The following is an 18524-nucleotide window of genomic DNA, read 5'->3' on the forward strand; positions in this document are numbered from 1 at the left end:
TACATGTCTTCATTAGGTTATTGTACAAAGATTCAGCTGGTTGTGAGCGGGCCGAGGCTGGACTGTTTGGATTTGAATGATTTCACGTGGAGCAATCCTCATTACAAGTTGCTGTGTGGCCCTGCGGGCCGGTGCTGGATGCTGACGAGCGCTGTGCTGTGCATCATTCACTAATGATGTGTCCATAATCAGAAAACAGGCAGGACTCGGTGACCTGTCTGAGGCCTGCAGGCTGAATGCAGAATAAATGTTTAATGACTCTGACCGTTATTTATCTGTTTCACACCAGTGAGCTCCGTCTCTCACATGTGTGTGCATGTATTTTTAATGCAGAGCCACAAACAACAAAGGAGGAAATGGTTTCTTTATTAAATTATCTGGCTTCGGGAGTTTTGTATTCCTGTGTATGTACAGCTGTCTCTGCATCCTGGCACAGCTTCAATTACCAATTCATAGCAAGGCAATCGCCCCTCGTTACCCTCGAGTGCCCCGTCCCCTGTGTATGATCAAATCTACTGTGCCCTGCATTTTCCTCCCCTACCTGCTAATTAGCTGCACACACACTTCCTGCTTTTAATGTGAGTGACAAAGTGCATCAGTCTGTTCAGCTTCTCGATTATAAAGTTCCTGCTGTTCCACACGCGGCCAGCCGAGTCTGTGTTTTCCTAACAGTAGCTAGATGGTAAATGGACTGACTCTTATATAGCGCTTTTCTACTCTCCCGGAGTACTCAAAGCGCTCTATACAACATGCCTCATTCACCCAATCTCACAAGCACTTTATCTATACGTAGTGCTTTCTAAGTACATTCACACACATTCATACTCCGATGGATGCATCGGAGAGCAAGTTGGGGTTAGTATCTTGCCCAAGGATACTTGACATGCAGACTGGAGGAGCCAGGGATCGAACCACCAAGCTTCCGATCAGTAGGTGACCTGCTCTACCTCCTGAGCTACAGCCACCCCACTGAAGTGCACACGCTACAAATCGCATACGTGACACAACCGTCCACACGTGTGAAAACATACCGTCATTTTGATTAAGAGTTACAGGTAATGTGATAATTAATGAGAAAGGCTGGTGAGCTTTAATAACATGTCATTACTGTAAGAAGAGGCAGCTGCTTCAGAGCAGTTTGTAAACCGTAGAGCAATAATCACAGGTTGTCGTGTGTCTGCCTGTTGCGCTGAAAACCTGACGGATGTCACAGTGTGAAAGTGCAGCAGTTTTCTATCCGTCAGGCAGAGAGAGGCTGGAGCTCCATATGGTGCCCAGATGAAATGTTCCTCTGATACTGTGTAGGTAACATCCCACAAACAGACACATGGACAGAGGACAGCAGAAACAAATGTGAGCACTGGTTCCGTTACAACAACTGGAAAGCAGAAATTCTTCATATGCAGTTTTACTTCATATGAAGTGTTATTCTGTAAAACATGTAACGTAGCGTCTGCTAGCACACTTTAGCCCCGACAACAAACCTCTTCATGAACCGACGGGTCAGCTGTGCCCCGTTGTCTCGGAGGCACACTCCTTTCGAGGTAGAAATCAAGTGTGTCAGAAAAACATTTATCGACAATGTGAATGTGTAGAATAACCATGGCACGGAAACTGAAGTAGAAACTGTGGAGCTGAACCAGAGGGTCCTCATTTATAGTGAGCATGAATATATACACCTGATAGGGAATGTTGTAAAGTACAGCTGAGCTCATGTTGAAGCCGCGGTGGGGCACAGTCTGCAGGTTCTTATAAAAGCAGTAATCCTGTCCAGTAGGTCCAAGTTTGGGCAAAGCACGCCGATGCTCTCTGGTCTCAGGGTGTCACATGTTGTTCTGGACTCTGAGGGTTAGCCTTTTTTGGAAATGCATAAAAGTTAACCTGGAGGCTTGCTTTTGGTTTTTCAGTTGCTTTGGCTTAAGTTGCATTAATCACTGTGAACTATCCTCACTATGTGATCACCCGGGCCCCCCCCCCGGGTGATCACATAGTGAGGATCACTCTGCCCGGGGGCACTCGGGCAGAGTTTCCTGACTAAACTTCAGTATTTGATGTTCTGGGAATGCTAATGTGAGCCAGTGTGCTGCTCTGTAGAAACAGCAGAGGTGGTTCGTTACAGGAGAAATCAGAAAATGGAAAAAGCCTGTGATCCAACAGCTTTAGGTCCTCCTTCAGCCGCAGTAACTCACAGTGATGGTTCCTGCGAGACGTCATCAGTCTCTCTTAGCACTGTGCAGGAGTTTTGGTCCGCTCCTCTTCACAGCGTAGCTTCAGGACTGGACTTCTCCTGCTGTGCTGTCATGAACTTTAACCTGCTAACTGACAGCTACAGATCTGAGGTTGTGCTCCTGGGTTTTTGTCTTTGCACTGTCTGAGGATGGGCTGAATGTGTTGCGACGTCCACGATACCTAACCTCAGCTTTTATAGACGTGTTCACTGCTGATGATCAGCTAATTTTGATTAGCAGCTGCTCCTTTCCCTCCTAATTCCCATGGCAGCGCAGCGATGGACATAGTTTTTCACAGGACTAGGGGCTCTGGTTCTGCAGGCGGGAGGGGTGCTCTGGTTCTGGCTCTGCTTTCAATAAAAGAATGCTGAACAGAAACTTGTAACCTGAATCGCTCCCACGGCTCGCTGAGATGCTGTACAGAGGCAAAAGCATGTTCCACTGTGCAGAAACCTGTGGAGCAAGTTGGATTTCACAGGAAGAACTTTGACCCGGGCTGAGCTCAGTGCTAATCGTGAGTCTAGTAGAAAGAAACCAGGCTGGGGGGGAGAGTCAGTGCTCCTGCAGCTCAAACAACCATCACATCGTGTGGGGAGAAGTGAGCTAGCAGCAGACGGAAAACCACTACAGAGAGGGAAGATCTTCTGTTGCACCTAAAAAGATGTCAGATGTCAGACCAGAGAAGTTATGAATTATAAATCTGTGATAGAAGCGTCTGCTGACTGCATGTGTGGAAGGAAGCATAAACACAGCAGGAACACAACAGAATGTCCATGAAAGAAACGCAAATGTCTCCATCTTAACGTATCATTTTTCCCCTTTGTTTTTTGCTACATTCATACGTAGAAAATATGATGAAGTGATGAAAGACAGATGAAAGATGCAGAGATGTTTTATCTTCCATCTGTGAAAAAATTACTTTTCATTTCTCCTTTCAGCTTTAAAATTATTAACATTTAATTTTTCACGTGTTTATGACACACAGACAGGCAGAGTGTATGTTTGCCTCCAGCGAATCGTTTTTATGGGGCGACTCGGCCAAACCTTCATAGAAATACACGTCTTGTTATTTTTTTCTGCTTTGCTAAAGGTATTTCATGTTCTGGGTCGCTCACTCATTATCGTTCATTTGTCCAGACATGACCGACAGCCATGTAGAAGCTGCACAAGCTTCTTGACCTCACAGATAATCAGGCTCATTGTACATAACCCCCTTTAGATTCCAGGCACACCTGTACAGGCCATCTGGACTGGCTCTCCATCTGAAGGGTCTGAATAAGCTGAGAGTTGAATCCAGCGATGAGGAGGCACGGTCAGCTCCTAGCTGTCTTCATCTGAGCGCCTGCCCTGCTTCCTCTCCTCTTAATGATGTAAGCTCTAGCCGTGATGCTGGGTTATTGCTTTAGTGGCGAGGATACAGGCCCCAAGGATCATTTTTATTGGCTGGAATGACTGTTCATTAGATGTTACAGACACAAACCGAATCCTGAACTGTTATTCACAGAATTACAAGGTTAATGTGCACAGTTCACTGTTTAAGCATTTAAACATTTAAGCATCGAGTCTGATTATAAATCGTTATATCATCACATCAGAAATCACTACTTTAACATAACAGCTATGAGCTACGAGGATGTCTCTGTGGTGGGGCGTGGTCATCCGCAATCACGCCCACCGAGTTAAGACATTCAGGGTTGTTGGGGTGTGTGGTGGCAAGGAGTATGTGCGGCCTGCAGCTGAGAGCTGTAGTCGCACTGTGTGAATAAAGTTGGCTCTCAAATCACACCTCTGGACCCGTCATCTTTGCCACAGTCTTACACTAAATGTGGAGGGAGGAAGAGAGCTTCATATCCCAGCCAGTGTATAATTAGGTCCATCCAGAGTCCTCGAGCCTTCAGGGTCATTAGTCCGCTGTGGACGAATATGCAGCAGCTGTTTGTTGAAGGCTGGTCCTCCTGGTCCTGCACACATCTCAGCCGTCCTTGATGATTTTATTCAGACTCTCTCAGAGCTCGTCCTGAGCTGGAACTCTGGACCATGTTTGTGCTGTTGGAGCCCTTCGGAATATTTTAATGACATCATGTGACCAATAACGGGGCTGCTGTGATGTCACTGTACTAACAGACCGTCCAAGAAATCTGAGCTCCGGTTTTGGGATTTTGTTTGAATAAACTGGGAGATATCCATGATTTTGCTTAGCGGTACAGTCTGTGGTTCCAGCTTCAAGCTAGTGTCTGATCACTGTATCACTCCATCTTCTCCACAAACAAGATCCTTCCAGAAAACTCCCAGTGTGGGGTAAAGCGCTAACTGACAGACGACTACACCCGTCTTTATACGCAGGAAGTTCGTACGTGGAAGTGCTTGAACTGAGACACAGCACCTGTTTCCAGAAGGCCACCAGAAAGAAAAGCACAGGTGTGGCTAATAACATGGATTACAGAGAAGCTGGAATAAAACTAGAGTTGCCCACTGTTCACTGGCTGTGGCAGTAATCCATGACAGCTTGACTGGAGTCACCCGGATCCAAGCGAAATGGAATTCAGCCATTATCCAGTCATTTATATTTGAGCTTAACTTGTCCAAACATCTTGAGTGAACGGAGACATTTGAACAGCAGCTGGATTCTTCTTCCGTCAGCCTGAAACAGGTCAGAGGTCACCATGGCTGCTGGAAGAACCAAATAAAGCTGAGATTCTGAAAACACTCAAGTTCAAACAGAAGCTGTGTGTGTGCGGGTTGGAGGGGTGCAACAAAAAGAATATTAGACATCAAGTGTTTCACCAATTTTACAAAAATATATATTTGAAGGGAGCTGGAGAAGAAAAGAAGAGAAAAGAAGAGAGCAGCTGCACAAGAAAGCTTCTTATTCATCTGCTGAGCTGAAAAGAAGTGAATGAAGACTAAAAATAGCAGAAACACCTCGAGGACGATGCTACGAGTAAAAGGCACAAAAACACTCAGAGCTGAATCAAATCATTTTAAACAACAGGATAGAGAACAGTCTCTATCATCATGAATTCTGCTTTCACAGAATCTGATCAAAGATGTCATCACATTAACACATTAAACAGATCTCAGTCTTATAATATTACTGGAAAGTTTTGCTGTCAGTGGTTTGTGAATGATCCAGTCTGAAAGCAAGTTGGTCATGTTCATGACCAATGTAAAAGTAATCTATTACACACAATTTACTTTTACTTAAAAGCAATGTAGGATAGTACTTAAGTAATCAAAGAGAAAGTAATTTCTTACATTACTTTTTATTACTCCATAAAATGACCTGATGCTACCTGATTTTCCCAATGAACTAAAAGCAAATATGAAATCATCCAAAAAGACTTCAGAGATGTCGTCATGGTGATTCTGCTGTAGAAAACCTGCACAGGTAGAAATGAGGCTGACTGCTCAGCTCTGCCTCTGTTACCTGCTGAAGTTCAGGCTCTGGCTGCTGGGCTGGGGTCTGCATACACTCGGGGTTCTTGGTTAGCTTAGCATTAGCATGCGGTCAGCACAGCTGTTTCTGTCCTGGACAAAGTTCGCACTTCACATCTCAAATTTGTCCTTAATGCTATAAAAAATTGTAACCTCAGCGCTGTCAATCGTGAGCTGAAATCAGCTGATTGCAGCAGCTGCCCACCTGACGTTCAGACACGTAACTGAAGAACCTTTGTAACGTGAGTGACAACATAATTGTAACTGTAGTGTGGTTTCTGAATTCATCACTGGAAAATGTAATGTGATTACACCCCCAGCTCTGTCAGTCACATAACTCATTAAAGTAACACAGTGTTCAGAGATCATCCAGCCCAATGACCATCAAAGCCTCAATGAGAGGCAATAAGAGCAGCTGGTCTGAGCCTGCTGTAATCATCCATGACATCCAGGACTGTTATTATATATTTATCTACATTGATTCATGTGAAATGTGTTATTCATGGAGACTCCCTGGTGAAGTCAGTCCATAGAAATCAATACTAAAGTGGATTTAAATTATTCTTGCGTTTTTAGATGATTTCATTTGTGCTGAATTTTACAGTCATTTTATTTTTGTCTGCACAGCAAAATGAGGTTTCTCAGGTTGCTGTGGGCCAAGGAGAGGAAATCTATAGCGAGGTCTTAAAGCAAAGCATCATACTTTTTTTATTGAAAACTTCATTGCTCTCAGACACGTGTATCTTCGGAGTAGCAGGAAATTGTCTTAAAGCTGTTTTCCTATTTTTACATTTCCATCCGAGAAGATACGCATGTGAAGGAACATTTGGCGGCATGCGGGTTTGCTTGTTTCCAGAAATCAGCTCTGATATTCTCAAATAAATGATGAATTAAAATGTAGAAAATAAACAGGGGGAGTGAATTGGAGGCCCGCGGTCACGACATTTAACTGCACTGTGTGTCTTTGTGCTTTTGTGCCCACTGTTGGCTCTTTGTGTGTATTTCAGCTTTCATACAATACCGGGATTGACAGTGGAGCTGGACACACCGGGGAGCTGTGTCACTCAGACCTCCACATCCACACTTAAATAATCAATCTGCAACCTTTCTCCACGACTATTTTAGGGATTCAGATAGAAAAGGCCCTATTGACCTTTTTTAATGCCACTGCACATGCAGACCACACTCTCACTCCAAATTACCGATGGCTGTGAAATGCCAGTTGCCGCAAGTAGGTAATGAGGGAGGATCACAGCAGAGGAGGCAGAAATAAAATGTCCACAGAATACAGCTGTGATACAGCAGCAGAGCAGCCTCAGTCAGACTTATGAGGACACACAAAGGTCACAGAAATACCAAGTTTGGAGTTCAGCGGACAAACCACAGTCAGGCTGGGCGCTGATTATTTCTAGAAGCTGCAATATTTGCTTTTTTATCACTTTGGAGCAATACAGCATCGACACGCAGCAGCTGAGCACAAACCTGAGCTCCAGCCAAAACTGAGTGATGGCGAAGTCTGTGACCCACACCGCACTGTGCACACCACAGAAACACTCAGTGACAGTACATGAATATTTGAAATAAAAAAGTTTATGCTGTGTGTAAACATCTGCATGTTCTTGTCTCCGTCACAGCTGGAACAAGCAGAACAAGCCTGTGTGTGTCAAAATGTGAGAGCACAAGATTGTGTCATCACACGCTGTGGAGTCAAGTAGAAGTCGTACACGTTTACTAACCTGATCAATGAAAGCTTTGATTCCACCATCATAGAGAAAAGTTTTCTGTGTGTTTGCTGCTTGAAACAAGCTTGACAAATGCTGAGGGTGAACTCAGGAGTGGAGCAGATCTAAACATTTAACACTAAACAAGTGAAAACGCATCCAGTGGGACCTCAGAGCTGGGAGCTCAGCTAGAAAGGTGCGAGGGATGGCGTGACAAAGACAAGAGGGAGACAGACACAGTAAATGTACAGCAAGGCAGGAAACAAGGCAGGAACAAACCAGGGACAACAAGACAGAGGAAGCAAAACTGAAAATAATGCACATGAGGTGAGGGACTATCAAAACAAAACAGGAAGTAACTAATATAAACACCGGGACTAAGACACATGGGCTTGGCACAGAAACAGAGGTGAACAGGCATGGAGACATGAGTGACTGGCACAGAGAGACTGACCAGGGAACAACGGGAACTCAAGGAAGAGGAGAACAAGACGTCTTGATGCATTCTCAATCATCCAGGGAAGTAAATCTCCAAAAAGTTGATTCTGTTCATCTGGACGTAGCGTTTTGTGGGAGAAACGTTTCATCACTCATCCAAGTGACTTCTTCAGTCTCAGCTGACTGCAGGTTTCCCCAATCTTATAAACAGTACATTTGCATAATGACTGAAACCAGCCCACTGAAGGAACAATGGGCTGGGAGGTCAGTTCCTTAATCTTAATTATGCAAATTCTCATGACCATTGATCAATGGTTCCATCTGCCTCCATAATGACATCTCTCACCTTCTCAACAAAATCCAGGGTGTTCTGGATGTGGTGTTCAGAGCTGCCCACCAGCGGGTTGAGGATCGAAGCCAGAAACTTGGAGATGTTATAGGTGACAGAGTTGATCATCCAGACAATTGGTCTTAAAGGTGCACCCTGTTTATGTATTTTTGGTAAACCATACGGACTTGGTGTAGATTCCCCTGGGTATAGCCTGTGGTACGAGGTCCGGTCAATAGCCTTGTCTTGTTCTAACTGCTTCAGACAGTCTATCACCCTCTTCCTGTAACCACTTACTTGGTCTTGTTTCAGGGGCTCATAAGTATTTTCGTCACTGAGTTGTGACAAAATTTTCTCATAATAGTCTTTCTGGTTTAGCAGTACTGTGCACCTACCCTTGTCTGCCGGAAGGATGATAATGTTGTTGTCATCACTAAGTGATGTGAGTGCCTTCCTCTCCTCCATGGTGATGTTGGATGCTGGGGGCTTTACATTGCTGAGACAGGCCGAAACCTTCGTCCGTAGTTGCTCTGCTTCCACTTCTGCAATATTGTTGTTACGAATTGCTGTTTCTATGGCTGCGATCAGCTCCACTAGTGGGATTTGTCTCGGTGTTATAGCAAAATTCAGCCCTTTAGCAAGGATGTTTTTCTCTGTTTGGGTGAGCTGTCTGTCAGACAAATTCTTCACCCACTTGTCCACATCCTCGGTGTCGCATCCTTGTCTCTTCTGGTCGCTGAGGACACTCTCCGTATTTTGCGGCGGTTTCTGACGTACAACAAGTAAGTCAGTGGGTTTTGGTCAGTGGTTGTTGATCAATGGTCATGAGAATTTGCATAATTAAGATTAAGGAACTGACCTCCCAGCCCATTGTTCCTCAGTGGGCTGGTTTCAGTCATTATGCAAATGTACTGTTTATAAGATTGGGGAAACCTGCAGTCAGCTGAGACTGAAGAAGTCACTTGGATGAGTGACGAAACGTGTCTCCCACAAAACGCTACGTCCAGATGAACTGAATCAACTTTTTGGAGGAGAACAAGACGACTAGACCGGGGAGAGACAAAAGGAAAAAGTAGATGAGACGGGGACACAAAGAAACATGGAAGGGAATGACAAGAGACACGAGGCTTAAACTATACACAAGCACAGGAGACAAACGACTACTAACGGACAACACGAAGTAACAAAACCTGGAATCACAAGCAGGCGATTACTAGACAACGCACAGAGAACACGGGGAAACATGATAACGAAAACAACTGAGAACAAAACCCAGATAAGAGAAACTCTAAACACTAAGAAATGATGTGAGAATCAGAATCAGAAAAGGTTTTATTGCCAAATGTTGAGCAGGTTTACAACATTAGGAAATTGCTGCGGTGATTAGTGCAAACATACTGTCATATAACGCTTAAATAGACATGAAAATAAAAATAAGAATAAGAATTAAAAGTACTAAGTAGATAGATATATACATGAGTGCAGGTGGTGATCAGTGCCAAACATGGAATGATGCAGTGAACACAGCGTAGGGTCATGTGTTAGTGGTGGGAACAGTCATACGGTTATTGTTCATGAGTCCAACAGCAGAGGGGAAGAAACTGTTCTTATGGCGAGAGGTTCTGGTGCGAATGGACCGGAGCCTCCTGCCTGAGGGGAGCAGGTCAAACAGACTGTGTCCAGGGTGAGAAGGGTCAGCTGAGATCCGAGCTGCACGCCCCAGTGTCCTGGAGGTGTACAGGTCCTGCAGAGATGGGAGTCTGCAGCCAATTACCTTCTCAGCAGAGCGCACAACATGCTGCAGTCTCTGTTTGTCCCTGATAGTGGCTCCAGCGTACCACACGGTGATGGAGGAGGTGAGGATGGACTCGATGATTGCAGTGTAGAATTGCATCATTGTCCGTGTTGGCAGGTTGAATTTCTTCAGCTGCCTCAGGAAGTACATCCTCTGCTGGGCTTTCTTAATGACGGAGGTGATGGTGGGCTCCCACTTCAGGTCCTGAGTGATGGTGGTACCCAGGAAGCGGAATGAGTCCACAGAGGTGATGAGGGTGTCAGTCAGGATGATGGGGGGAGTGGGGCTGTGTGCTTCCTGAAGTCCACAGTAATCTCCACTGTCTTCTGGGCATTCAGCACCAGGTTGTTGTGGCTGCACCAGGACACCAGACGTTCAACCTCCCTCCTGTAGGCAGACTCATCCCCGTCCGAGATGAGTCCAATAACGGTGGTGTCATCTGCAAACTTGATTAGCTTGACAGACTGGTGGGTGGAGGTGCAGCAGTTGGTGTACAGGGAGAAGAGCAGAGGAGAAAGAACACAGCCCTGAGGGGAGCCAGTGCTGATGGTCCAGGAGTCCGAGACATTCTTTCCCAGCCTCACATGCTGCTTCCTGTCCGTCAGGAAGTCAGTGATCCACCGGCAGATGGGATCAGGCACATTAATCTGGGAAAGCTTGCCTTGGAGATGGTCTGGAAGGATGGTGTTGAAGGTAGAGCTGAAGTCCACAAACAGGATCCTGGCGTAGGTTCCTGGGGAGTCCAGATGCTGCAGGATGAAGTGTAGGGCCATGTTGATGGCGTCATCTACAGACCGTTTGGCTCTGTATGCAAACTGCAGGGGGTCCAGGAGGGGAGCCGTGAGGGTCTTGAGGTAGGAGAGAACCAGGCGCTCAAATGTCAACCTGACACAGAGGGACGAGAGACCAAATACAGAAATGGGATTAGACAGGAGTACTCTCAAAAAACAGAAAAACCAGGAAATTCACACACAACAAGCTGGATGTAGCTATGTAAATACACACACACACACACACACACACACACACACACACACACACACACACACACACACACACAGATTAAGCACACTTTAATAATCCCTGAGGAAAGACAATAAAAACAGTAACAGGCTGAACTAATTAAATAATACTTTATATTACAAAGTTTACAAAGTATAACAAAGAGCTCTAATATGTATACAAATATTTCAAATTAAATATCAAGAATATTACAGAGCTGAAATATATAAGTGTGGCAGGGCATGGTCTGTGGTGCAGCTGTGGGGGAGGCGGACACACCTGAGCAGCATCAGCAATCACACTCTGCTTAAAGCAGAATGAACTGGGTCCTGGGGGCGTCGTTGTTGTTGGTGTGTTTGGCTGGCAACTGAAAAGCTGCAGTTGCGTGTAAGTTATGACAACCGGAAATAAAAGAAAGTGTTGAAAAGTTAACGTGTGCAATATGTGGCCCTGTCTGCTACGTCTGTTACAATAAGATTGACATGTTACTTTACCCTGTAAAACTTGTGGGCATGTGCAAAAACTATTGCAGTATACTGATTGGTTAAACTGCTATTTTATCACCTGAATATCAAACACCACCTTTAACGCAACAGCTTAAATCAAGTAGAAGAACTCGTGGGAGTCTTCTGTTCTGTATTCCTCGTATTTCTGACTTCTAGTTATATTTTTGGACTTTTACAGCATTCTCTTATTTGTTGGTGGTCTGCATTTCCCTCTTCAGTTCTTATTGTTCACTTGCTGTTGCATTTCTGATAATTGAGTACGCCTCTGTCTTGTTTCCTCCCAGCTGTGGTCAATCCTCATTACTCCTCAGTGCGTGAGGGTGTCTGCTTACCCTCACTGTGTGTTTTCGGGTTCCTGTTTCTGGGTCTTCACCTTCTAACCATCCACACAAGACTGCAGACTCTGCAGCTTCAGCACAGCAAGAAGTTTTACACCTGAAACAAACATACGGCGGCTCACAGAAGCACTTTGTGTGCAGGAGGTCAGGAGGTCCATTTTGGTTGGTTGACTTTATCTGTTTCCTGTCACGGTGGAACAGGCGTGAGCTCAGTGACCAGATAAAAGTGCAGATATGGAGGCTTTGTTCCCATGAGGAACACCACATCTGTCATCAGAGCTTTGATAAAAGGATTAATCAGCCTCTTTATCCTCATCCTTCTCATTTCTCTTTTCCTCTTCCTCCTTTGTTTTTATCTTTACTTCCTTTTTTAATAGCTTCCTCTCCTTCCTTTGGTTTCATGTCTCTCCCAGTCTGTTGCTTAGAGTGAGACGTGGAGCTTCCCTCAAGTGTGTGAAGAGGCAGAAGTTTGATTGAACATCACAGGGAGGAGTTTGTGTTTAATAGGGCAGGGTTAGAGTTAGGCCAGAATCATCATTATTATTGATTTTAAATAATATTTAAAGGAATACCCCACGACAGGCCCAGCCCCCTGTGTGCAGTGTTGGGTTACTGGCAGATGCAGCAGAGGATCCGGGTTTGTGCCTCTGGGAGACAAGTGGCTGAACGGTGTGAAGAAAAGGCCTCAGATGGTCGTGATGGTGTCAGCATGGCTCCTCTGGTCTTCAGCTGAGCCTTCGGGATGCAGAATGGGGCAATAAAACTGTGATCGAAGGGTGGGATCAAAGCAGAACAGATGGAGGACAAAAGCAGAAAGGCGAGACGTGAGGGCTGGATGAGAGAAGAGGTACAGAGATGATGATGATGGATGATGATGAGAGACAGGCTCAAAGAAAGACAGAGTGGAAAGAGACATTACGGGAAGGTAATGGGAACCGTTTCATTGCTGAAGTCAGTGCTAATTGGTGGCTTTTATTCGCGGTTAGCATGTTTTTGTAAATGCAGGATGGTGGAAATGTCCTCTTGTCTCGCTCTCTGAAACTGGAAAACAGAGCCAGGAGGTCGGGGGGACAGAAGCCAGTTTATTCACAGTGACTCTTTGTGTTTTTGGCTCTATTCATGGATTTGCTCATTTATTCCAGGCAACAGAAAATAAAATCAGAGATGCTCGGACTTGTCGATTCCTTTAACTTTCACCTGCTCTACCTCTGCTCTACCTATCGAACCATTTCACAGCTCGCTTCCTTTTCTTCTTCTTCTCTTTGTCAGGTTTGGGGTGAAACTGTGTGTTTGTGGCAATTTTTAATAAGTGTGTGTGAGTCGGATTCCTGTAATCATACTTACGCTCTCTCTCTGTCATCTCCCTGCAGATACTACGCTATCTGCTGCCAGCCTCTGGTCTACCGGAACAAAATGACGCCCATGCGAGTGGCTTTAATGATCGGCGGCTGCTGGGTCATTCCCACTTTCATCTCCTTCCTGCCCATCATGCAGGGCTGGAACAGTATCGGCATCGACCACCTGGTGAGTGCTGCGGGCTGGCGTCCGCGTGGGAGGGGGGATCTTTTTCACAAGTTCGTGGAAGTGAAAGCTGCCCGAGGAGACACAAAGACGAGCCAAAGATGGAAAAAAGCTGAACAAAATATGTTTAGCATAAACATTTAAAAAAATGGGATTCTGGGAAGTTTTGTTTACACGAAGAAGAAATGCTTCATGCGTCACTGTGGCAACAACAACAACAACAGCATATCAGACACAGAGACAGACAGACGAGGCTGCCGACACCACAGACACAGGGTCGAGTTGTGTTTGAGTTCAGTTTAAGATCCGCTGTGACACAAGCGCCATGCAAAGAACGGAAACAAAATGACGCGCTCACAGATTCAGTCTGGACAAACGGGTTTCACTCACTCTTTGAGGCTTTCAGGAAAAAACTCGTCCCTTTAAATGTTTATTTCTTCTTGCCCTCTGAAAGTTTTCCATCTGAAAAAGAAAATTCATAAAATCACTGAGTTCCTAAACACTGAGACGAGCGCCCGGGACACTCTGGAAACACTAATTTTCCCTGGAACATCCCAGAATATTTACACGTGTGTTTCCCTCCCACCAGCCTACATATTCCTGTGTATTATACTGTGGATGATTAACATCCAGATGTAAGACAGATGAAAACAGTGTGAGCAGAGAGGTCAGTGTGGAGCTCAGCTGCCTGACGATGACCACACCTTACCTGTCTCAGGTGTAAGAACTCTCTGATCTTCTCTCCGCGTGTCGGGAATAACTGACTGAGTATTAATGAGGTCACAGCTTTGGTGTCATGTGCAGAAACGTGGGCATCTCTGACTTCAGAGGTACACCTGTGAAGCTGCAGGTGAGGCTCACTGATGTGAAGGCCACATTCAGCAGCTCGATGACCTCTGACCCCTCAGTGTATATCCATGAAGTCATTAGAATAGTTCCTGAGACCAGCATCACTGCCTTCTGATGCACATGCAGTCATTCTGACTATAAGCTGCCTTAAATATGGAGAATGCTCTGAGTTCAGGGGTAAAAAGTTAACCTTACTGCCAAACCTCTGCTTTGTAAGCATGTCAGATACAGTGGGGCAAAAAAGTATTTAGTCAGCCACCGATTGTGCAAGTTCCCCCACTTAAAATGATGACAGAGGTCAGTAATTTGCACCAGAGGTACACTTCAACTGTGAGAGACAGAATGTGAAAAAAAAAATCCATGAATTCACATGGTAGGATTTGTAAAGAATTTATTCATAAATTAGGGTGGAAAATAAGTATTTGGTCACCTCAAACAAGGAAAATCTCTGGCTCTCACAGACCTGTAATGTCTTCTGTAAGAAGCTTTTCTGTCCCCCACTCGTTACCTGTATGAATGGCACCTGTTTGAACTCATCATCTGTATAAAAGACACCTGTCCACAGCCTCAAACAGTCAGACTCCAAACTCTGCCATGGCCAAGACCAAAGAGCTTTTGAAGGACACCAGGAAAAGTATTGTAGACCTGCACCAGACTGGGAAGAGTGAATCGACAATAGGCAAGCAGCTTGGTGTGAAAAAATCAACTGTGGGAGCAATCATCAGAAAGTGGAAGACATACAAGACCACTGATAATCTCCCGCGATCTGGGGCTCCACGCAAGATCTCATCCCGTGGGGTCAAAATGATCATGAGAACGGTGAGCAAAGATCCCAGAACCACACGGGGAGACCTGGTGAATGACCTGCAGAGAGCTGGGACCAAAGTAACAAAGGTCACCATCAGTAACACACTACAACGGCAGGGAATCAAATCCCGCAGTGCCAGAAGTGTTACGCTGCTGAAGCCAGTGCATGTCCAGGCCCGTCTGAAGTTTGCCAGAGAGCACATGGATGATACAGCAGAGGATTGGGAGAATGTCATGTGGTCAGATGAAACCAAAGTAGAACTTTTTGGTATAAACTCAACTCGTCGTGTTTGGAGGAAGAAGAATACTGAGTTGCATCCCAAGAACACCATACCTACTGTGAAGCATGGGGGTGGAAACATCATGCTATGGGGCTGTTTTCCTGCCAAGGGGACAGGACGACTGATCCGTGTTAAGGACAGAATGAATGGGGCCATGTATCGTGAGATTTTGAGCCAAAACCTCCTTCCATCAGTGAGAACTTTGAAGATGAAACGAGGCTGGGTCTTCCAACATGACAATGATCCAAAACACACCGCCCGGGCAACAAAGGAGTGGCTCCGTAAGAAGCATTTGAAAGTCCTGGAGTGGCCTAGCCAGTCTCCAGACCTCAACCCCATAGAAAATCTGTGGTGGGAGTTGAAAGTCCGTGTTGCTCGGCGACAGCCCCAAAACATCACTGCTCTCGAGAAGATCTGCATGGAGGAATGGGCCAAAATACCAGCTACTGTGTGTGCAAACCTGGTAAAGACCTATAGTAAACGTTTGACCTCTGTTATTGCCCACAAAGGTTATGTTACAAAGTATTGAGTTGTATTTTTGTTATTGACCAAATACTTATTTTCCACCCTGATTTACGAATAAATTCTTTACAAATCCTACCATGTGGATTCATGGATTTTTTTTTCACATTCTGTCTCTCACAGTTGAAGTGTACCTCTGGTGCAAATTACTGACCTCTGTCATCATTTTAGGTGGGGGAACTTGCACAATCGGTGGCTGACTAAATACTTTTTTGCCCCACTGTATACTCTGTGTTCTCTGCTGTTTAAATGTGGAAATCTCTGCTTTAACCCATCCACCTTCCACTCGGTGAAAACAGTCCACTGAGACTGAGGTGTTTCGCTCCATATAAGCCACAGTGATCACAAGGAACAGAGACGATTTGCTCCTGCGCCCCCCTGCAGATGTGGATCGGGCTGCCCTGATGTTGGGACGAGAATGGGGCAGATAACATTCTCACTTAGCTGTGACTCAGTAAAAGTGATTCCACTCTGCCCGACACACAGCCTGAAGAGCAGCACTGGCCCACAGAGCACCTTCATCCTCTCCACCATCTCCCCCTGATCATATTTATTAGGGGTGGGTTTTAATAATCGATTCATCGATTAAAATCGATTCTGGCTTGGATAACGTGATATCGATTCATTAAAATCCTGAATCGATTTTTTTATATAAATGTATTTTGCCCAAAATTCCAGAATCTCAGGTGAAATGTCACAAAATTTTGACAACCACCAAACATTTAAAACAGTAAATGAGAGCAGGTACACGGCTTCTGCACAAAGACGTAAACACAAAGCGCGGACCGCAGATCAGAATCAGTGAGATGTCGCCTTTCTCACCCGCACGGACACAGTCGGGGCTGAAAGCCGACAGCTCGCTGATTCTGATGTTTCAGATTTAAACTTTTTAAAATTATACAAAATGCAAAACGCTTAGCCGTGTCTCTAATAAAACCTCTGTAACTTCAGAGGTAATGTTCATAAATTGATTAATGGTTTTCTTTCGTTTTTGATCTACTGCAGAATATTTTTATAAAATCCCAGGCCAGGAAAATCATCTTCATGTTTTTCTGTGTTTTATCTTCAGTAATTTGACACAAAGGCATCTGCTGTGACGCTCACACCTTTGGTAAAGTCTGGAAAGTGTCAGCTTCCTTTTTATAGATGCAACAATATGTAAATGTACTGATCTGAATTCTAATATTTCTGACTGTCTGAGGCAAGATTTCCCAGATTCAAATCGAATTGAATCGAATCGAATTGAATCAAATCGTGGATCGAATCGATTCAGGAACTTGTGAATCGGAATCGAATCAATTCTAGTAATCAGTGACGATACCCAGCCCTAATATTTACTGTCAGTCTGTATAAATCCACTGATTCAGGCGAGAGCAGGTTACTACCTCTGTGATGAGTGGATCAGTCAGTGTAAGGTGATGCAGTGTAGCCATGATGTGACCACACAGTCAGTGAGATGTGTGGGTGTGTGTGTCCCTGTCTGTGTGTGAGAGTGTGTGTGTCTGTGTGTGTGAGTGTGTGTGTGTGTGTGTGTGTCCATCCTGCCTTACACACTCATTTATATTCCTCCAGCTGTCTCGGTTGCTGCTCGCTGTTTTCAGAGGTGATGGGCTCTGGTGTCATAAACAGTCTGATAAATAAAGTCTTTAACAACATGAGCATTGCAGAAATCATTCTCACATGTGTGTGTGACCGAAAACAAACGCAGAGGGAAGGTTAGAGAGCGAGTGCACGAGGAGACTGTGAAAGAGAGAGCGATTGTCCCCTGCCACCTTTAACCTCGCTCACCCCGTCCATCTTCATCGAAACGCCAGCAAAACTTTCTCTGAGCTGCCTGTCAACACAAGGACCGGGGTCACACAGACACACATAAAGTCATAGACACACACACTCACACTGTGGCAGCAGCTCTCGTGGGGCTCATTAAGCTGCTGAGTGTTGCAAGTGATTTTGGCACAGATCACGTGGAAACGAGTGTTTTGTGCAGACCTGTCAGGCAGCTGGGGCTCGTGTCGCTGCTGTTTCTGATGTGCTGATGACTTTATGAAGACAGCTCTGTGGTTTATCCTGATCATTTCCATCAGTGAGGTTTGAGTCTTTCAGGTGTTCCCTCATTGTGTCACCTGAGCTTTTTCTGAAACACTCTGCCATACTAACATTTACTGTTATCATAATGTTCTTTTAATGTTCTGATCATTTCAGCTTTGTGTAACTTCATAAATTAGACCGACGTGTCCTCATAGGAGTTTGGAAGTTTCTTTGCATGCTTACATTAATTACATTTTAAGGACACATGCAAATAAGAATGTCCCCGGAGTTTTGCTGACTGTAAATGGAGCTGTTATAAGTGGTACAGCGAGGAGTCGTGTAGTATTTGAAGAAAGATTTGATCCATGATTAATGTCACATCATTGCACTGTGGAAGGAACTCACCTGACAGCCAATGATTAGTTTTCTATTTTTTTGCCTTCCTGAGCATCAGAACCAGAGCATAGCAAGACTCTACCAACAAAATGTAAGCAGCATATTTTATAGGAATAAATATCAGATATACCGTGTTTCTACACTGTAAATGGACCTTTTGATCACATCATGGGTCACTGAGCAGGTTCAGTGCTTTTCCTAAAAATGCCCAAATCCCGTATCACGCCAAACAGACAAACTAGACTCTTCAAAACTAAAAGCACTAGAATAAAATAAAAATGATCAAATTAGAATGAACGACTGCAGAGAGCGCTTTGGTCCCCGTTAGT

General features: G+C 44.9%; 1 protein-coding gene across 1 annotated transcript in view; it reads left to right on the forward strand.

Annotated features, from left to right (window-relative positions):
- htr4 (5-hydroxytryptamine receptor 4) overlaps positions 1–18524 on the forward strand; it is a 195408-nt gene that overhangs the window by 100832 nt on the left and 76052 nt on the right. Inside the window, exon 5 of the mRNA XM_085360912.1 lies at positions 13162–13315. Coding sequence (XP_085217038.1) covers positions 13162–13315 — 154 coding nt within the window. The remainder of the gene's footprint in view (positions 1–13161; positions 13316–18524) is intronic.

The sequence above is a fragment of the Diplotaxodon limnothrissa genome, linkage group LG2, assembly GCF_057381915.1.
Source record: "Diplotaxodon limnothrissa isolate DT_005_m linkage group LG2, D_limnothrissa_male_GT1.1, whole genome shotgun sequence".
Classification (NCBI taxonomy): Eukaryota; Metazoa; Chordata; class Actinopteri; order Cichliformes; family Cichlidae; genus Diplotaxodon; species Diplotaxodon limnothrissa.